Below are 22,399 nucleotides of genomic sequence, written 5' to 3'. Positions count from 1 at the left end.
CTTGTTTAGTAATATGACAAATGTCATGATCCTAAGCTGAATTATCTTGCAGATAAGCTATGAAGTTGTGTCTGAGCCCAGTTCCTCGCACTAGAGTAGAGCTGAATAAATCCTCATCCTATCACAATATTAATATATATTGGTCTTGTCAGCAGTATACTTCATCATAAACAGAACTGAACTACAGGTTGAAACAACTAAACCTTGACATTGTCACACTTACAAAATTATGTGTCAAACATGTCATGACAGAAGCCGCTGACCTCAGTTAGAAAAGAGTTGTCATGTTTTTGCAGTAGAGGGAAACTTTTTCGTTTGTTGATTTTCATGTAATTTTCATGCTTCACAAATGAGGATTCACCAAAACCAGGATTATTACAGTGACTAGGCTTCTCCAGTATTGTGGAGATTGTGCTTTCCCCTCAAGTCAGTCTCCTGTTTCGCCAGTGAATGTGCCGTCATTATGGTAACCTGCATTTGTATTTGCCTTTTGAATCGTTTATTATTAGAGAGCAGTGATAGCTACAGCAGCTACCACGAAAGAGTAATGGAAGATGGTAAGAATTTTAAACGACCTTTTGGGCAGTAGAGTATTTCTGCTGCCCCATCACCAGGCAGGGAGAGGTTGCTCCCACCCTGCCCTGCAATTACATCCCTCTGCTGCCCTAATGGTGTCTTTCTGCAAGCATGTCTTTATCACCTCGGGCTGCTCTGCCACGGACAGCACTAGTAAAAGCTCTCTCTTTTTTTTTTTTTTAAATGATCCCTTGTTTCGCGTCTGTAGATGGCGTGATAAACAGCAAACTTCAGGCTGGTACCGAGCGCTGTCCAGCCACAGGCTAGAGCATCTCTACCTGCCGCGGGAGCCCAGCAGGTGCCCCCACAGCTTCCCCACCACGCTCCCAGGCTCCGGCTGGGGACAGCCTGCAGCAGTGTGTTTGCCACCAGAACCCTGTAGCAGGGGTTACAGCCACTAACCTTTCTCTTTCACACTGCTTTAAACTTTACTCTTGGAAGAAGGAGCAGCTCTCTGAAAGAACAGGCTGCTGCTTTGCCATCCACCTGTGAGAGAGCTGGTCGTGCTGACCCTGCTTCCCTATCCCTGCTGGGATTAATTGTTTTTAAACCCTAAGAGTTTTGATGAGAAATATATATGATACATAACATGTCACTAGTTATAGGAACTAACAAAAAGTCACATTACATTTCTGCCTCTTCTCTGTGATTTTGTATCTTGTATCTGACACCAGTGACACCTGTCCCTGTTAAAAAAGTCAGAAAGCACATATGTACACAAGTGCATTTTTTAGATAAAAGCTTGTTGATTCTACAATAAAGATGATATAGACTGCTGTTTCCAGCAATGAGGGCTGGAGATGGTTTCACACCAGGCCTGAAGTGGCTGAACCCTGCTGCTAATTGATTAATGTCTGCTGCCATTGTCCAAAGCACCCTGCCCATTCAAACACTATGTCTTTCTTTGACCTAAATAAATGGTTCAACGAGCTAATCTCAACAAAAGGGTTGCTTATGGCCCTAAACCCATTTATGGTTCTCAACTTCATGAATTACCTATTGATTAGCCCTTTTAGTATATTGTTGGCTTTAAGATGAACAAAGCTGAGCTCGGGGCAGTGGGAGTTAATTCACAAGCCAGGTCACATACTCGTAAGGTAGGAGTATGACTTGGTCTGATGGGTGCCTGAACTAGAAGCCAAGCCTCCCATGCTGTCTGTCATCCTGTGCTTTTGTAATATATGGCTTGAAAGTGTACTTTGCTGCCTGCAAAAAAGAGCTATTTATTATTCTTTTCCTGTTAGGACATAGGGTTTGAGTTACTTGCACAATGTTTGGTATCACCATTTGTCTCTAGAGTGGTACCTTGCTCTAAGTGTGACTTCAGTGACACATTTAATTATAAATGTCATTTGCGCACTGACACGGGAGACTTGTACATGTCATTAGAGTTTATGAATTATAGAGCAAGTCCATTTTCCAGGAAAAAGGGAAGCACGGGTCATGCACGCTGCAGTGTTCTCTGTCAGGGGACCCGAGTCACCCTCCTGCTTCCCTCTCCGCATTGTGTTGGAAGTTGGGCTGAGCTGCCTTTTGTACCAGCCTGTGCAGTTCTGTGGCTGGGGTGCACCTCTCAGGAATTACAGCATCTCCTTATCCCAGGGCAGCTGAGAAATAGCAGAGGGAGCACCCGCTGTCTTGAGGTGCAGCTACAGCTCACCTGTATGAATTTGCTTCTTTCTGATTCTTCTTTCAAAAATGAAGTCTTTAGGATTTTTGAGCAAATGTCGATGACATCTCTGTGTTCATAGAAAGTTTTGTATCTCTCCTGAGGTTTTCTATGATAACTCTTCAAATGTGCAGTGCGTGTTAGAAAATGAACAGAAGTAATAAAAAATATCTGAAGTCTGGCTATTAAAAGATACTTAGCTGCCTTCAAGTATTTTGTGTCCTAATCAATCAGTAATAGTCCATTCTTCAGTATATTTTTTCCCCTAACAGTGGAAGAAATGGATAGTATTTGTTCACTGAAAGTCTTGTAGTTTTTCAATAACCTATTGAGTGCTCTACAATGGCTCCTTTTTTAAGGGGAGGAAATTTTTGTATGGTTACCTACTCAAGTTCATGCAGTTTTGACACTGTTAGTGAATAACAACAGTAGCTTTAAAATATTAAATTATGCTTATTTAATGGAAATAATAGTAATAAAATCTAATAATATATTAATAGTTTTTAGAATGTTTACACTTAAATACTTGCCTTTTTTTTTTTTTTTTTTTTTATAGCGTATACAAACTGGTATCTTAAAAGCATTTAATAATCCAACCACTAAGACAGCAGATGAAGAAACCAGAAGAAGAGTCAAAGGTATGCAACGTTTTATTGAAAACTTTTTAAAATACACGAGTTTTTAAATACCATTTTCTTCAAAACTATTGCAAACAACAGACCCGAAGTACTGTAGTTACAAGACTTTTATTATGTATTCTTCTAGTGCCACCTAGTGTGTATCTAAAGTATAGAGAATTTAGTATCTGCTGACGTGCATCTTTGTATCCAAGGAAAAAGGCTCCCACTGTATTAATAATGCCTCTTTTAATGATAGATATAACTCAGTTTTATTTTCTGAAATAGCTTGATGCATCTTCAGGTTTGTTGTATAGCCACAGTTACTGTGTCATTCAGAGAGGCTGCTTTTCATAAATGAAACTGATTTCTGTCAATTGACTGATACTGCCAGCACTTTAAATATGATTACAAAGCCAAGATAGGAAGCTGTTTCAAAAGAAGGCATGTTTTTTTCAGGATGAGAGTTTAATTAATTTTTTTTATGTGCATGTTTATACAAGAGTTCTAATTTGGGGGATTTTGTTTTCATTAAAGTCTTAATAATGATTAAGCTGTTTTGAAAGTCACCCTTCCCAAATCTGCAACAGTTAAGACAGAGAGATGTATTAGAACAGGCTTTTGTCTTATTTTTTAGAGTTTTGTCACCATTTAGAAAGGGTGACAACCTGTCTACTACGCTAGTGTCTGTATCAAGACAACACAATATTATGTATTCAGAAGAAAACTGAGACTTTATTTAAAAAGCTGTTTCTTGAGAGACAGTATTATTCTGTTACAGTAGGTGGGGAAGGGAAGGATGAAAGGGAACCGTCTCACTAAAATATTTTTAAATGTTGAGATAATACAGTATATGATGTATTATTGTATTGTGTTCAAAGCATTTTGAATATATTTTAAAACTGTGCTTTCATAATATATCTTAGAAAGAATTTTATTGTAATAGTGTGGTATTGGATCTGTTACTTTTCACATTTAAAAAAGGCAATGTTTTTTCAGCATATGGAAGAGAGGGTGTGAAGATGAACTTCATAGATAGGATCTTTGTTGGTGAATTGACTAGCACTGTCATGTGTGAGGAATGTGAAAATGTAGGTATTCTGGAATTTGGTTTGATGTGGAATAGATCACATACTGGTTTGATTACATTGTCTTGAAAGTATAAAATTGTATTGCCAATTTTATACTACTTTGTTTGTTTGTAAAAACAAGACCTTATTGAAAGTTTCTCATTTAAAATGATTTATTCCTTTAAAGCATTATCCTCTCAAACCTAAGAAGATTTAAAAAGGATTCAAGTACTGGGCCTGATTTTAGGTCTAACTGAAGGCTGGAGGTTCCAAATTCTGTAATCGTCTGTGTTACATCCCAATTTTATTTGATATTAAAACACCTACTATCTTAAAATGTAAATCCTCCTGCCTGATATTCTGGGATATACCTGAAAACTGGGAATTACTTACTTTGAATTAGTATGAGTGGGGAAATGCTAAAATTACTTTTTTTCCGTATTTTTGATAATTAATGTAATAACTCTAATGAACAGCATATTCCTTTCATAATTAATATTACTGACATTTCATCATAAATGCTTTCCATGATCCTTGTAATTTTCTTTAACTTTGGAAGAGAAAAATCTTATTTGCATGACGTCTCTAACTGAATGTTACATTTGTGTTTTAGACTAAACATTATATTTCATATTATAGAGATTAAGTAAGTCAATCAGTCTGAATAATTAAACACAGTCCTCCAGTGCCAGGTAAACTTCCCTGTGTGTGATGTGCAGATTACACTTCCATGTGCTACTAGTATCAGTGAAGAACTTTGACTATATAAAAAATAGAGGTTGTATGTATTTTGCATGTCTCATTTATTTTTGCTGGATTATTATATTCTGCTCACACAAGACTCATCAATTTGCTAGCTGTAGCCCTTTGAGGAAAACTTTAGTAGTCGCTTTCCTTTGCCTGCATTGGCAAAGATATCTTGACTAATGTTTGTTCATGCAAACTCACTCTTTAAGAGGAACCTCTGTTTGAACATCGCTCATTGGGCCGTCAGTCATCATAGTTACAATAGTTTTGATGTCATTTCGTGCTTTACTGGAACCTAAACCATGCTGAGTCCTTTGCACAACAGGTAAAAATAACCCTACAGTCCGTATCAAATGTTGGAGGTGGAAGGTAGGGTCACAAATATGAGAAGGGCAACGATGACAGTAATGGAGGACATGACTGTGTTCAGTAACTCACATGTACAACATGATTTTTTTTTTTTTTAACATATTTATTTTTTTATTTGTTTTTCACAGTCTATCCAGAGGTAAGATAAGTCAGTTTTGGAAGCAATTTGAGAATGGCAGGGGAGAGAGCTTCAGGAACAGGCTTGAATGAGATGTTGTAGTCATAAAGGCAGATGGAGAGTGTTGAGAGAGAATGTTTTTAGGTATACTTTGTTAGATATTTCCAGTTTCATCTTAGATTTTACATGGCTTATAGATGGCAAAATAAAACTGGTACAGAAAAGAAGGTTCGGGTTTTTTCAGTCCCCTTTTCCCCAGTAATTTGATTTATTTTAACAATTACTAGTGTATGTTATGGTGTGAAAAATTCTAATAAAGATTTTGGCTACAACCAGTAAGCCTGACTTAATCTTTTCTGAGAGCATCAGGTTAGAATCTGTCATCTAACTGTCATTACCTAGTCCTTGCTGCTTAACAGTGTATGAGGTCAAACGCCTGCACAGAAGTGTCCAGGATCAGGAAACTCTGAAAGTTAAAATTTCTGCAGAATTGTACTGTCTAGAAGGTCCACATGACTCTGGAGCTCAGAGAAACTCAGCACCACACTGCTTCTAGGTCCAGTTTGTGCCCAGATGAATGGCCTTGCCCTTTATGTCTGTATGCTGAAATTTTGTGCAGTGTTAGAAAGAAAGTCAGAGCTAACTTAAAATAAATTTTTTTTAAAAAGTTTGTGGGAAGTTCTTCATTGTAGTTTGATACATATTGCAACTAATTAGCTTTTTGTCTAGTTTCTGATAATGATTTAAAAAAGGAAGCTGTATGCTAAACGCATATAATATTCTTTGCATTTAATATTCATTTTCTCTTTTTCTTCAAGATTTCAACAGTAAAAGAACCTTTCATTGATCTTTCACTTCCTATAATAGAGGAGAGGGTAAGAAACAGAATATGTGACAAATAACTATTGCTTCTGGTAGATTGTTTTTACATACCTTGATGAACATGTTAATGTATATATACAGTTTTGATTTCAAGCCTAAAAATGTATGCTTGTCCATAAATACATGTACTGTCATACGTCTGTTCATTATATGATTTTATTTATATATATAGACATACAATGCCATAAGTGCTTATATTTTTAAATTAGTCCAAACTTGGAACAAATGACCATAGTAATTTACAGTATATGTAGGTGTGAGATTGGCCTAATTTAGTAGTAGATTTATTACAGACTTATATGAAAATAATGATTTATAAACTTTTTTTTTTTAATGTCCAGACAGATTGTAGCCTGTTGGTTTGTAGCTAGAGAACCTGAGTCCCTTGGGCTGAAGTGTACCTATGGGGTGAGATGATGTGAAAATGGACAGACTTGGAATATATTTGTTCTGGTGTTTTTGGCATTTTACAGAATGCCACTGTTAGCTGCAGAGGAACTGTGTCCCTTTGAAGGCATATACTCTGGTTTTGTGGGACTTTGGGTTTTCATTTGAGAGTAAAGTTGCGAGTTGTTCTTCCCCCATCCTGCATATGTTCATGTATATTTAAGGGAGAGTATTTAATGTAATATTTAGTCCTGTATAAAATGTACTTGTCCCCAAACATCAGTTTTGCTCATAATAAATTCTTCGTCTTTCTTGGTGCATTGAGTGCAGACGTCTGTGGGAGTTAAAGCTTTAAAAGCATTTTGAGTATCTGAGCACCTGTGCTTCCTGGCTCACGTGTAACATGGGAACTTTATGGGTTCTGTTTGAGAGAGAGCGCTGCTGGCTTTTAGCAGTTGCTGCACTTACTTGAGGATGTGTATTATTTTATGGTTGTCGCTTTGCTTTATAGTCTAGATATGCTGCTGCCATTAATGTGATGGTGGATGTGCAGCAGCTCCTTCATCATGTCACGAGGTGCACCAGAGACTGACTTACGGGGAGCTATGTCCCCTTTGATAAATTCACATCTCACACAGCTACATGTGTGCTTATGCAATACTAGAATAGGTTATTTGGTACGTATTCTGTGCAGGAATTTTGTATCATTCCTGTTTCTTGTGGCTCTCAGTTGATCTTCAAAGATGTTGACAGTGTGTTTATGACAAGTAAAACTACAAAGTAGCTTTAAACCACGATTCAGGGATTAATTGGATTCATGTAGGTTACTATTTTCTAAAGTAAAGGAATAAATCCACCTATGTTCATCTTTTCTGTAGGTTGCAAAGCTATACAAAATTGACATATTTCCTTTCCTAATTTCCTGTCTTAATTTTTTAGGTTGCAAAACCTGTGCCTTTGGGAAGAACAGGTAAAGGTAAAAGTGTACAAGAGGCAGATCTTGGTCAATATAACTGTTCTTCTATGACTACACTGAATAATCAACCCAAAATTGTCAAGAAACATCCTTTAACAAAAGATAAGGTAAGAACTTAAATACCTGCGCTGACCAATTATCTTGAGTTTATTTTGAAGTTTCTAGGGCTACAGGGGTGGGAATTCTGACACCTATCATTGGGGTTTTTTGTATACATGTAGCTGACATAGGCTTGTTTTAAAATATTTAGGTAATTATTAGAAGTGTGATAAATGATAGTCATTTGGAACCATTTAGTTTCAGTTACAGAGTTTCGTTTGCAAGGAAAAAAAAAATCTGCAACTTAGTTTCAATTCATGTTGCTTTTGGTTTTGTTGACCGCTTTTCTTTTGTTGTCCTCCTAGTTTTGTTTCTGGTTGCAATCACAAGAACTGTAATGCTGGCCAAGAGAGCAGGCAAGTCTTCATTAGTGCCGTCCAAGGGATTAGTTGGCACTGGGTACAACAAAAACAGTGCAGCTGGAGACTGAGACCGTGGTTTCTGTGACCCACTTGGCCTTCAGCAGCCCGAGGGCTGGGGGTTCAGCCCATCTCCTAATACAGTTCTTTCTGGTGGTAGCAAAAGGGTTCTGCGTATACGCCAGCCTAACAGAACTGATTACATATTAGTGTTTACAGATTAAAAGAAATATGTAGTAACTTTTGTGCACATATATTGCTGTCAATGAAACATGACAAAGGCTCTTACTGTCATTAATTTATTTTTTAAAATAATCTTTATTGTCCATATAGGGTTATGTGGCCAGTTAGAATCTATACTAGAAGAGACATGGAAAAATCCAAAATAGTGTGAATAATAGTGTTGATACATGCAAACATAATTACTGAAATGTTTTCAAAATTTAAGAAAATAAAATATAGTATCAATTCAATAAACTAGACTAGCTAGAATAATACAAAGGAAGCAACAACTCTGCTTTCAGTAAGGATAAAGTGATCTGTCAAGTATGTCTTATTGGTGAGGTTTTGATTCTCCACTCCCATCTTTTCAGTCATGTATTTATCATTATTTTAGTCTTTTTAAAAAAAAAAATATTTTCAGTGTAATACATCTGTTCTGCAGTAAAACTTCTCTAATCCAAGACAAGTAATTGTTGAATTCAGTCAGTGTTTGTCAATGTTCTGTGACTTCAGTTCATCAGTTTGTAAGTTTGCTTGTGTAAATGGGGGCCGTCCTGTGGGTGGTTCTGTAGGTAACAGAGTACCTGAACACTCCTTGTTAGGCTTTTCTCCTGAAATGGGGAGCTTCACAATTTTAAGAATTTTTTGAGTGCTGTTTACATAATAACACTAGCAGTAATTTCAGGCAAGTTCTTCTCCCTCTTCTTTATTTATAAGGCAAACAAGCTTAAATGAGACAAGAAATGGTCCTAATGGAAAATAGCATTTGGGGTTTCTAATTTTTATTGGGATTTTATTCTTTCTTTGCCAAATTGTTCACTTGCTTAAAAGTTTAAGGACTTGAATTATGAAGTCATATATTTAGTGTAAGTTTAAACCCTGTTTAATAAAATATTCGGTAGTACTTTTTGTCTTTCACATGGACTTCATTTGGACTTAAGTTCTTGCTTTAAGTTTAAAACTGAGTATGTGCTTGAGGATTCCCCATGAATTGAGTCTGTGGTATATATTTGAGGGATAAACTTGAACAAAGTTCAGTACATGGAAGTTAGGCAGTTACCTAACTGTAGTGCCTAGCGTTTTGGTACCCATAACCTGGAGTGGGATCCAAAAGAAAACCAGTTCAGAAACCCTCTCTACCAAATGAGAAGCTACCTAAAGTTAGTCTGGAAGAAATACTAAACCAAAGCCCTGTCTAAAGTTACACTTGCTGCAGCTTAGGCACATGATCAGGTGTGCAGAAGGGTATTTTCCCTCCACTTAGATTCCCTGTTATAGAAGCAACCTGTGAAAGTTTCTGTAGTTTGTTCTGTAAAAACACTGATGTGAGCTTAACTCGTGCTATGTGTCACTTTGTTTAAAGTTACTTTATTAATGCCAGAAATCAGAAGATGCAAGTGCAGGGCTCCTGATGCTCACAGGGAATTATGAGCCTTAGTTTAGGAATGGACCTAGACTACAGGTTATGAGGTCATGTCAATTTTAGATTCTTCTACCTGGTCCTACTGAAGTCCTACTGAAAGGGTCTGTGCCCAGTTGGGGATCATAAAAACTCTCCTGAATTAGGTCTTAACACACTTAAATACTTGCGAAGCATAATCATATAAAAGACTGATAAAGGAAGAGAATGAGACATAAGTAGGAAAAGGACCTGTTGTAGAAACAAAGGAAAGGGTGAAAAGAAGGTGCAGACACTGATTTTTATAGGAGACTAAGACTCAAATGGTTGAGGTGAATGGAAGAATTCCTACTGGCATCACTGGAATTTTGATCCAACTCAAATAAAGGGAAAACCAAAGAGGAAGGAAGGTTGGTTATTTCTTTTGGAAAGAGATACTTCTCTGGAAAGAGATACAAATGAAAGAAAGAAAATAATCCTGAATGTTTATAAATTACCTAAAATTATGGAGCTTTGTGGTTTTTTTTAATCTACAGCACTAGTTTTCTATAGCAGCAAAGTTGGGTTTTTTTTCTTCTTGGAGTCTTGATTTAAAAAAAAATCAACTTCAGATAATATACAAATTAGTAAAGATACTATTAGGGATGCTTTAGTTAATTCTAAGACAAGTGCCTACAAGGCGAGTTGAATTTTCTTCTGGAGCTGCACATCAGCTAAGGCCTCTGATGGGAGGCTAGGGGACTACCTTAAACATGAGAGCCTTTTAGAAGCTTAAAGTAGATTAAGTGAATACCACTTCACATGTGCCATCCACAGCTGTCACAAAGTGAATGTAATTAGTTGGGGGAAGTACTGCTCTCACAGTAAGTATAATGCTCTTAGCTGACTGGGGTATAGGTTTGTAATCCTAAATTGGTTTAAAAAGATCTTAAGGAAGTCAACTAGATTAAACATGTGAGAGATGGGCAAATATAAAATAATAGGTTTAATTTGCTTTGAATTTGTCATGTTCCAAAAGCTACATTAGATCACAGGTCTGTTTTCTGTTTCTCCCGTATATCACTGAAATAATAATGCCGTAATTTACAGAATCAACTGAACCACGAGAGACGGCTTGCCAGAAAAGCTTCATTGAATGAAGAAGAAAGAAGTCCTGTTATCATGCAGAAAAAAACCAAAAAGCCTGAGCTGGAAGGTAGCTCTGGCGTCCTGTACCCCAAAGACGCAACTGCTGACTCGGCTGTAAATGGAAGTCAGACGGATGGCAGTGAGAAGGAAGCCAGCCGCTCTGAAAGCAGCTTTGATGCAGACAGTGAAGCCTCAGAAAGCGAAAGTGCTTCCAAACAAACAGCTTTCAGCCCATCCAGCAACATGTCTGGTTTGCATGTCAACCACATAAATGTTAAAATGCCACACAACAAACCAAGTGACAGTAAGGAAGAGATGATTTCCAGTGCCATATCCAAACTCAGCTTCTGTGATACTCTAAATGAAGATAAAAAATCGAGCCGTGGAGATCCAGCGTTAGGTTTATCAAATAATTCCATGTTCTCAGTAGACAAATCCTTGCTGTCCCAAAACCCTCAAAATGCTTTCCAGACACTTTCCCAAAGCTACACAACAAGCTCAAAGGAATGTTCTGTTCAGTCCTGCCTTTACCAGTTCACTTCTGTAGAGCTCCTAATGGGGAACAACAAGCTTTTATGTGAGAGCTGCACAGAAAGGAAACAAAAATATCAGAAGAAAACCAACTCCACAGGTAAAACGCTTGTATCTGTCTGGACCCTTTACAGAATTGCCCCTCCAAACCTGTGTGCTCGCTCGCTGCTGTTTCCTTGCGCCAGCATGGGCCTCCCCCTTGTGGCTAAACGGAAAATGTCTCCCCAAGCAGAACTTGCTTGTAACAACCTTAAAACTTCATCCTGTGAGGGCAACGAGACTAAATTTTATATTAGGACATAATCGTAGATGTAACTGAGAATTTATTTTGCATGTTTTCTTTTATTTTATCCAAGATAAGTAATATAAAGATGATCATAAACTGAATAGGCACATCATTCAATATTGATCTTTGCGGCTGTTCCTGTTCTTTACAATCCTAGCAGCTGTGAAAGAAATGCTGTAATATTCAGCTCGAACAACTTACAAACTCAAGGAAGTACTGTAATTAAGTATGTAAGAGGGGCAAAAAAAGGCACTTGTAATGAAGAGGGGAAAAAAACCTTACAAATATTTGTAAGAATGGAGATGAGAGAACTACCTTCTTGTGACAGTGTTTTCCTTGATGTTTGTAATAGCCCAAGCAGACCATTAGTGTTCACTAAGAAAACCCATTTAAATATAATGAAAAATAAACCTTTAAAAAGAACTGTAAATTTTTTGATGTGTAGTAGTTCAGAAGGGTAAAAAAATTAAGCTCTTCTGATTATTTGTAAATAAAATATAAAGGGAGGTCTTAGTAACAAAAAGTTGCCCATTTGCTGTCCACTTCTAGATATCTAGAGACATAACAATTTAAGCATAAGTAAATTCAGAAAATTTCAAATAGAATTTTATCATTGTTAATTTATCACTATTGGACTGAGGGTAAGTGCTATATAAATAATATTTTGGTTTCATGGGGACAGTGAAAAATGGAAAAGGAAAATCAGTTCACAACTAATAAATATTTTTTTTCTTCTAAAACAAAAGATCTAAGAAGTCACCTAATTTTACATTAAATGTTCCTTTCTACCTCAAATGAAGTATTTTCCTTTGGACATGCATAAACTAGTAAATTAATTTTTTCAGTGAAAAAAAAATGCTGGTGGCATGTTTCCTTTTACTGTATAGCTAACCACTGAGCTACTTTTGGTAAGAGCCCTGGGTTCAATTCCCTCTGCACTGTAAGGTCGACTGTAGTCTACATATCCCACTCCTGTGTACTCAAACCAGCAGGTTATAAGGCATCCTGAAGTAGACACCTCCCCTCAGATCTTTATTTTAAATAAGCACAAAATATGTAGTCATTCAGAAAGAACTAAGGAATGGAAAATTAATCTCTGTCTTAGTGGTTAGGACATTAGCATAAAGAGACCTGGACCTGTGCCTTCCATTTCTTGTTCCAGTGATCATCCAGGTGAAATGGTTTTAACAGAAAAGTTGGGTGCTATAGTAACAGACAATGTAGGTATCTCAGTGTGCAAGCTGACCTAGATAGTGTTCCTGCTTCCAACTTTTGATCTGATTTACACAGGACGAGCTAAAATAATGCTCAGATTTGGCAGATGATGTTTATTAAAAACTAGAAAAAGAAAATATTCTTCTGTTACTCCACAAAATTTCCCTTGCATTTTATATAACATGTAAAAAATAATTGCAACATAGATTTACTCTGTCAGATGTTTAAAAATACTTCAATTCTGTATGACTGCCTTCACTTTACAAATTATTTTGATATTCATAAATATAGAAAAGAAAATGGAAGGTGTCTACACAAATGCTCGGAAACAGCTGCTGATTTCTTCAGTTCCTGCTATTCTTATTCTCCACTTGAAAAGATTCCACCAGGTAAAAGGCCAAAACTCTCTTGTATATTCCTCTGCCTCACTGGTGTATGAGCAGTTCTTTAAGTGTCATCGTGCATACTGAAATTTGCTTTTTTTTAATCGAGAACTGGTAGAACCACTATTTGAAACATGATTATGTTTTTTTGACTGTCTAATACCTTCAGAGTGCATTTAGCCATTCAGATGTATCCAGGGAAACCTCTTACATGTCCATCATGCTTATGCACAGCAGGCACTGTATTGAAAACACAACAAAGAATGTTTAAATTGGTTACAATCTTATTCTTGGTTTTGGTTTATTTTAATAGTATAGTAATACCTTAGCTTCCTAGTAAAAATATTTATTTTACAGTCTTTTCTTTTCTTTTGAAGGCTGGTTTGAGTCTACGGAAAGTAAATAGGCATGTGGATTTCCCACTGATTTTAGACTTAGCACCATTTTGTGCTGCATCTTGCAAGGTATACATTTCAAATCTTTATTGTACTTCAGCAGTTGTTGTCCTAAGCACAAGTTAAACTGGATTGATGATGATGATGATGATGATGATGATGATGATGATGATTCCTTCCTTTACTAGAATGAATGTGAATGTTTTCAAGGAGTATCCCAAGATAAGAATTGTAACTAATTGAAATGCCATTCATATCAAGAATATCATGGATGTTAACTAGTATTAGTTAGGCTATGGTGCCCTCATGTTGTTAAGTGTATCTAACAGCATTAAGGACAAATATTGCTGCTTCCATGGTAACTAAATTCAATTAACAGACTATTGAGTATTTTTAATAGATGTATTTTACCACTGGAAATGCTGTAGATGTCTGTCTGCTTCTTTTAAAGTGATACTGTTGATAGCTAGTTATCTGGAAAATTAATCATGAAACAGTTATTCTTTGTTTTCTGTGTTTCTGGGAATGCAGAATGTTACGGATGGTACAAGAGTGCTATATAGTCTTTACGGAATAGTGGAGCACAGTGGGTCAATGAGAGGTGGTCATTATGCAGCGTATGTGAAAGTCAGGACACCCTCCAAGAAACTACTAGAGCATATTTCTACGGCTAAAAATGTTCTAGGTATGTACAAACAGAGGCTCCTTTCTTTGTGAGTAAAACCAAAACCAACCACTGCCTACAGCTCCTTATCTGGAAGGGGCTTTATGGCAAATAATGGTTTTACCTCAGAATTTTCTGTTATTTTTAGGGCCACATAAATAAGTTATCTTTTTTTCCTGTTACACACAGTACATGACTTACTTCTGTATTAACCCCACACAGACCTGAGTGATAATGGAATTTTGGTTCAGTTGTTAAACAGAGAATTGATGGAAAAGTCTCTTCCCTTTCCTAGTCAAAATAATATGTCCAGATGAATAATTGTGCCTGCTAAAATATAATTATTTGGCATAGTTGGTATTTGAAAATGTTCTAGTACATCAGGCTGAACCCATGGCAATTTAAATTGAATTTTCTGTGTATTTGAACATTTTACATATCTCAGGACAGGAAATTTTTTAATGCTTAAAAATCTGGAATACTCTGGTTTAATGGGAACAGCAAGAAACTTTTTCATGGAGGGTACAGGGTTTGCTGTAGGGTTTCTGTTGGTGTTTTTAGAACAGCACACTTGTTCTTATTAATATGTTTTGGATATGCAGAATGAAATAAAATTCTAGGATAGAATCTGTTAGTGAATGATATGTGGAGGCAGGACTGTTGAGCTGTTAGACCAAGGTAAATATATTTACCATTTCCTTCATTGGGGGAGTGATAATCAAGCAGTATCCTGTCCATCCTGTGTAGTACCACTGTGCATTTGAAGCTTATTTCCCAGAAGGACAGTTTTTTGTATCATTCTTGAAATGGAACTGTCAGTCTTACACTTCCCTTGCAATGATTATTAGAACAGATTAGATCTTTTTGTGTTCTTAATTTCACACTGGTCAGCGTTTGAAAATATTTTTTTTTTCTGTGTCAGAACTGGTTGTGTGCTAGTGTAACTTACTGTTAGAACTCCACAAGCTGTACTTGACATGTCTTTTGGAAAAAATATGAAAAAAAGTGATGGCAGTGTACATCTGTAAGCACTGTCTTCCACCAGTTTCTCTTATGGTACTCTTTGACATGCAAATTTCAAACTAGAGAGATGCAGTCCAGTATAAGTTGTGAGTTATCCTTGTGGGTTAGAAGCTTCTCTTGCTTTTTGAAATATCACTGTATTTGATGATGATGTGAAAGAGAAGAAACAACTTCTTTTGCTTTTGCATTTCAGGTTTAAAAGAAGCTATGGGAGCATCAGGAGGACAATGGGTGTATGTTAGTGATGCCCACGTTCAGATGGTTCCAGAATCAAGAGTACTAAATGCACAAGCGTATCTACTTTTTTATGAAAGATTATTACTATAATTCTCAACAGTTTAATTTAAAATATGATAGTGGTTACTTAGTTTATCCTATTTAAAGCTGCAGTGGTAAGAGCACCTGTAAATATTGTGCCTTTATCTTGTAGAGAATTTATCATATGTTGATTCTGAAGTTCAGTCAAGCTATTATAAATATCTGAATGGTTCTCTTAAAGTACGCACTTTGCCAAACATTTAAAACTCCTGGATTCATTAAATTACAGTACCGTTAGAATGTAAGATGATGTCCTATTCTACTGAGGTCTATGGAAAGTTTGTTTTTGATTTTAATAAAGATAAGCGTTCATCCATAGTTCTAGAACAGTTGAGAATAAAAATACTGATAGCGTTAAGTGCCTGGATTTGCTAGTGTACAGTAAAAATATAAAGTGTTTTGACTTTCTGTGATCTAGTCCAGATCCTTCCCATCACTGGGTTGGATGTCACCTGTTAAGAATTCTGCAAACAAGAACCTGTCAGATCGTGTTGCTTCCACATATAGTAATTGGAAAGCATGGTGCTTCCAGAATGGAGTAACAACAGCTGTCTCTGGGTAGTGCTGCAGTACACTTTCCTGATAGTGCTGGGAACGGATTGGGAAAACATGGCTTCTAAAGTGACAGTGGATCCTCAGATACCCAGTACCCTTTCAGCTGTCTCCAACTGGCACTGGTATAGCAGTGTATTCCTGATTTAATATATACTTGGTGTGCATATGTATATCCTCTTGATATATATAGAGAGACACGTGTGTGTGTATGTATATATATATATATATGTATATATATGCACACGATAAATCCATCAATATATAGTCATTTTACCTACTAGCAAAGAGAATTGCAAATACTTCTGTATTTAGTAAATTTCCAACTTCATGATTATGACAATGTACAGCATATAAGCTTGTGTATGAATATGTATGGGGTTTAAGTGTAACTGGGTAATTCTGTTACTTTTGGTTCTAAACATGAATTTGTTTATCTGTTCCCAAATACTTTTCTCACAGGAGTAATAAACTATAAATTATTTTTGCACGGTGTGTGTGAATTGGACAGCAAATGATGATTTTTGCCCTCTGATACATGTCTGGACTTCCCTTTGTCACCAGTGGAGGACAGCAGTTGTCCTAGTGGCAGAACTTGTTTCTGTTTCCTGTTTGACTGCCCTGTTTTGAGTTGTTACTCCTTCTGGTAATTTCTCATTTCCATTCCAGAGAGTAATAGATATATTTTAAGGTCAAAATCTGATGACTACTTTGAAGCTATGTGGCAATTAGTTTATTTAATAAGCAGTTACTTCAATACAAACTACTTATGTAACCCATCCTGTCCAACTTGGTCTTTGGTAGAGAAAACATTATGTTTATTTCTGCTTACTGTTTTCATTTACAGATTTATTTTTTCTTGTGAAAAAAACATGCTGTCCCTATTACTGTCTCTACCATGCCTTGTCATACCTACTTGCATGACTTTCCTGTTCTCTAGTTCTACTTCAGAGCTTCATCCCACCTGCATTTACTCTATTTCATAAGAAAATAGCAAAACCTGCCACAGCTGCATTTGCTCAAACTGCTGAGGTCTATTTTATAGCCACGTTACTTGTACACGCTTGTGCAGGCACTAAAGATTGTTAGGCCATACAACTGTTTTGTCATAACAAAATGAGCCCCTGGTCACACAGGATTTTATTTTCCAAAGGAAAACTCCTCTGTTTACATCAAAGTTAAGCTATGCATTTTGGGCAACACAATCATTTTCCCTGCACAGATTAAAATTGTCTCAAGTCTACCCAAAAGTAGTAAAACTCAGAGAAAGCAAGCAGTCAGCTTTAGCCATCTATATTCCAACTAAACACATCTTAACCTAAGTCTACACTAAAAAAGAAAGGAAAAAAGTTCATGTTTGGACTAGTTGGTTAAAATATGTTAATTTTCTTTTACCTCCTTATTTTTCCCATACCCTTCATCCACTTATACACATCTTCCCATGTGTGTATATAGCTGATCAAAACTCAAAGTTAGTTCTGGGCAAGAGTCACAGCAAATACCAACTAAGTTTCCCTTCTGTGACACAATCTTGCTAGGAGACCACAGATGGAATGTATTTCATCCACCTTAAAGAAGACAGACTTTAAAGCCTGAAGTTTCTAGTTTCGATGACTTTTGTAAAACTTCTGAACCTAAGTACCTGCATTAATCTCCTACTACTCTCCCTAGAGTACAAAACTAGGAGAGAAACAGGATGAGGTTCTTAACCTGTTATTTCTTAATTTTAATGCTGTTTTCAGGAAACTCCTGAGGTGGCCTTCTCTTTGACTGGAGTTCATGCACTGTTTGGACCGCTAAATCTTCTCAAATGGACATACTGACTAGGATGCCATGAAAGATGCTGGCAGGATTATTTCCCCATTAACAGCCAGGGAATGTTTCCTTGCTATCAAGTTGTTTTATCAAATACAGAGAAAATGGCATAAAAAATGTCAATGTCTCTATCCGAGATAATAGCCATCACTGTTGCTCCTGGATGAGGCTTCCTGAGTTGAAATGAGAAACAGCATTAGCAGCAACTCTAGTAAGTTCCGAGTCAGGAACAGGTATGAAAATATTATAGAAGGAAACATTCTCTAAAAATGAGGGCAGGTTATGGTGAGGTGAGGTTATGGCTTTAGAATGAAGGAATGATGACTAACATGAGATGTCATACACAGTTTTAGATGCAAGTCACACTTGGTGTATCCTTTAAGACATGGGGGAAGGGGGGCTTGCGGCAAAATTTGGCTCCACCCAAGTGATCGTACATAAATACACATACTAAAGACTCGTTATAGTTCTTTACCAGAATTGCAAGAGGTCAGAGTGTTCCAGAAAAACGGATGTACATCCTGTATTTGCTAAAATGTTAAACATGATTCTAGAGGCTATTTGAAAGGTCTCCATTTCCTGCAACTGCCAGATACATGCACACTATTAAAAAGTGTTTTCAGAATTTAACTCAAGGGCTCTAAAGTTTAAGACTCTCCTTAAAATTTCTTCTGTTACCAGACCAAAAATATTTTCAGGCCTACAGCATCTGCTCTTCATAGAGTCACACCGTACCTTTGTGGTGTCCCCCCGACACTTGAGGAAGTTGCAGTAGCCTACTTCAGGTGGAATAGCTTAGAAATGGCTTTCTCTTTGCCCCACCCTTCTGTTCTCTCAAGGACACCACTGTTTTCTTCATCAGCCTCATCTTTATGTTTTTGGGGTCTCCATAAGCTTCTGTGTCAATGTCTTCTCTTTCATTGATCCTGAACCATACCATAATGTTTGCCAGTGTCATCACTTGTGTTCCATGAACTAGCAAAACTCTTACTGGAAGAGCTACTGTAACAATGGTCTTGCCTCTCCCTACCACACTGGCTCTACCTGCAGGTATTGAAGAAAAGCTGTGACTCCTGAGCAGCCCTCTGCTGACAAGACAATGCCTTTAAAACAATAAGATGGAAAGCAAAGTAAATCGTTCCTCACTCTTCAGTAAGTAAACCTAATTTATGAGAAGTACTTGATTTGCATGTGGACAACTGGAACCCCCTACAAAAATCTCCCCAGAGTGGAGGGATCAAAGATGGCTGTATCAGCTAAGGAGTGAGTCCAAATTATAGAGACTTTCTCCTCGGAAAGCACTTTCTATCTTTGGATTTATATACCATTTTTGCTAAATAAGGCAAAGAGTGACGAGAGTATGATTTAGTGTACAAACCTATCTACACCAATAAATCTACAGACATCATATTTTGTATGTCTGTTCTCCTAAGAAAGGACTACAAAACAAACCAACCCTAAACTTCTCTGCCCACAATATACGCACTGTAATCATCTTCGTTTAGAAAACGAAATCCATGCAGTCTGCCAAACCTTCCTCCCCTATTCCTTTTTACCCCTCTGTGTGTATCAATGAAGTCCCCTTGCTTACGGATTTCAAGTGGTAGCAGGTGAGTGGTGTATAAATTCATTAATAGGATGAAATGTCTTCACCATTTGCTTCTCCTTGGACGACTTCTTATTCTAACACAAACTTAATCATAAAGGGACATGAAATTAATGCATCTACATTCTCAACCCATTATAAAAATCTTATTTGAACATATTAGTAACAAAGATTTGGAAAGTAAGAATTTCTTGAGGAAAAACTTTAAGATGTATTAAAATGGGAACAAAACGCATTTGAATACAGCTCTAATATTAGCAAAAATTAGCAAATCCAATTTTAATTACAAAGGGGTAGCATACTTCACAAAACAGCTTCACAGCAGCCCTGATTAAACAAAACATTTATGCTCCTCAGTGTTCCATCATCTGGAAACTTTTTTGCATTTGTACAAATATAGATCTACGTGAAAGAGATGCCACTAATTTTCAGTAGAATCATTTCAGTCTAATTATTTTCGAATGGATTATTTTTGCTTCTGTATCTATTTACCAAGTTTTAGGATGTCATTTTGCCAGCTGTTTTAGCTGTTTGAACCTTGCCTGTTGATTTATAAATAAACTGCAGAAACAGGAGAAAAATGATTATTCAAAATGATTCAAAGTGTATTTTTATTTGTAAACAGATTTTAAAATATATTTGCAGACAGAAGTTTGTTAGTGCAAGTCAAAACACTTCCTTTGCACACTACATAAAAAGTCCAAGTGAATTTATTTGTTGTAATAAAACAATTGCAATGCATTGTAACTACTTTAAGACTACTTTATATAAATAGAATGTATACCAAGTTGTAAATACTTCTGTCTTCACTGATTAGCAGAACTATTTTTTAATGTCAAGACTGTTTCTTACATCTGTTAAAGCTTCCAGTATTTTTCTAGTACAAAATATAAAGCTGCAGTTCTGCTTATAAAAGAAAACAGAACAGCATTTATTTTGAGGAGGTTTATGACTTCATAACACTTATCTCATTGCTTTCCTAGGTTAGTTTTTTGATTTTGAGCTGTGTAACCTGGTGATCATTACAGTGAACTCTGTAATGAAACCACGATGTCAATGGCAGCCATTCCCTATTTAGCCATTTCACTAAGTTGAGTTCTGATTCTGCTGTCATTTATGCATGGGTAAAATCCCTGCTATGTTCACATGTGCTTGCACTTATACAAAAGACAATCCAAGTAATCGAAAAAACTCTGTTCCTGAATCCTCAATACTTGTGAGCAATAAATCTAGCATGTTAAAAATTTCACCTTGTTTTCATTCATTTACTTTTTTCAGTTTGAACTAATAGTCTACTCTGCAGATATTTAAATAATATTTTTTGAATTTTACTGCAGTACTGATACATTGTACACTTGCTTTGTAGAAGTCTAATTCCAAATAGTAAGTAAACAGGGCCTTATACAGGGACCATTTAAAAAACAAGTCCTAACAGTTTTCCAATCTGTCCTAGGTGCTTTAACAAGTTTCTCAGAATAAAACTGCCATTTGTCTTCATTTTGTCTTTTCATCTGTGCTATATATTATTTAACAAATGTATAAATAAAACATCCAAGCATTTGGAGCACTATACTGCTTAAATATAAGCTGTACACTGTACAACTGAGTTCACAGCTTCCACTTTTTTCCCAGCTAGAGAATATTTTTTCCTTTCATCTTGTGTCACAACTTCACTGCACTTGGAAAAGCCACCCAGAGATGAGTCCATATCCTTGAACACTTGAGCTACACCACTTATTTCTCCTGCATTAACATGTGACATAGGTCATAGATTAAGAGATAGTTTGTTCCCTTTACAAGAACCGAGTTCTGTAATTCTGTGATAAAATAGCAACAAGAGCGGGTTCCCCTCAAATCCCCAGTTTCAGTATCAGTTTAAAGCTTGCCCATCCAGAAGTACCACTCCAGGATTCCAGCTGTGTGTCAGCTGATGCTGGACAGACTTAAAACTTCCAGAAGGCCTCTGTCCACAGAAAACATTCTCGGCCCAGCCATTCCTTGTGACACAAAGGGAAAAATCTAGAACACTTCAGTCAACAGTAATAGTAGTGTAAGTGACACCAACAAATCTTACAATGAAAACGTAGCATGAAGTGAAAAACAAGTTTCTTGGGAGGTTTCAATTTTCTACAGATTTAGAAAATTTAATTTATTTTGGTGTTCCATGTGGGTATTAATGTTGCTTTATCCAATGATTAAAGAGATTAGGGATGTTTTAGGCATTTAGGCAGATGACGCTAAAGGAAGGAAAGGCAGTGATCACAGCGATAAGTAATGTGCTAGCTAATGAAAATCTCTGTTCCACAAAAAAGCAATGCAACCGCTAAATCCTTGCCTACAGAATCAACCCCAATGTTGCTACAACAAGCATTATTTACCAAGGATGATTTTGGTTTGTCTTCATACATTAAAATACAATGATAATTTCGAGTTGAATCTCATGATAACTTAAAAGTTATTTTGGATATTCTGAATAAACCACTTAAAGAACTGTCCTGTTCCAGAGGCATACACTGACCTTACTAGAACGCTGACATCCTGCAGCTATGCAACATGTAAGTTACATGTTTCCATGCCCAGAGTTATATCCACTTAATGAAGAAGCTTTATAAATTTCTCCACGTAGACTCCATGCTCCGCACTGGAAGCATGGATCACTCTCTCTGACTAGCAGTTACCTGTGGAGGCCACAGAGCGGACGAGCTTCTCACACTAACGCATGCAGGCGGGAAGGGGAATCCCGCTTGTTTCCCACCGCTCCCGGCTATGCTCCAGGCCCGCGGCGCCCCGCAGCACGGCCGCGGGAGGCCTCGGAGGGGTCCTGTGCTGACAAGGTGATGTGAGCCGTTGTCGGGGCGGGGCTGCCAGCCGGGGTCCGTCTCCCCGCGCAGGGGAAGGCTGGCAGGAGAGCGGCCCCGCCTTCCTCCCCCGCCACGGCTGCCATGGAGAGCAGCGAGCGACAGGAACTTGGGTGGCTGCCCACAGTTAAGATG

At 37.0% G+C, this 22,399-nt stretch overlaps 1 protein-coding gene across 7 annotated transcripts in view; it reads left to right on the top strand.

Annotated features, from left to right (window-relative positions):
• The window catches only part of USP45 (ubiquitin specific peptidase 45), a 55,604-nt gene extending 39,129 nt beyond the window's left edge, over positions 1-16,475 (top strand). For 3 of the 7 annotated variants that reach the window (XM_026844338.1, XM_026844339.1, XM_026844340.1), the window contains exons 10-18: positions 2,802-2,883; positions 3,862-3,953; positions 5,985-6,041; positions 7,375-7,518; positions 10,580-11,249; positions 12,942-13,039; positions 13,411-13,497; positions 13,960-14,113; positions 15,309-16,475. In XM_026844338.1, coding sequence (XP_026700139.1) covers positions 2,802-2,883; positions 3,862-3,953; positions 5,985-6,041; positions 7,375-7,518; positions 10,580-11,249; positions 12,942-13,039; positions 13,411-13,497; positions 13,960-14,113; positions 15,309-15,442 — 1,518 coding nt within the window. In that variant the 3' untranslated portion in view covers positions 15,443-16,475. Of the gene's footprint in view, positions 1-2,801; positions 2,884-3,861; positions 3,954-5,984; positions 6,042-6,389; positions 7,519-10,579; positions 11,250-12,941; positions 13,040-13,410; positions 13,498-13,959; positions 14,114-15,308 lie in introns of those variants that run through there. The other 4 variants (XM_026844341.1, XR_003397960.1, XM_026844342.1 and 1 more) reach the window with 4 other exon arrangements.
• The last annotated feature ends 5,924 nt before the right edge of the window (positions 16,476-22,399 follow it).

Source organism: Athene cunicularia, assembly GCF_003259725.1.
Source record: "Athene cunicularia isolate RWA chromosome 3 unlocalized genomic scaffold, athCun1 chr3_part1, whole genome shotgun sequence".
Classification (NCBI taxonomy): domain Eukaryota; kingdom Metazoa; phylum Chordata; class Aves; order Strigiformes; family Strigidae; genus Athene; species Athene cunicularia.
Note: the sequence above shows the minus strand (reverse complement) of the source record. Positions and strands in the feature narration are given on the sequence as shown.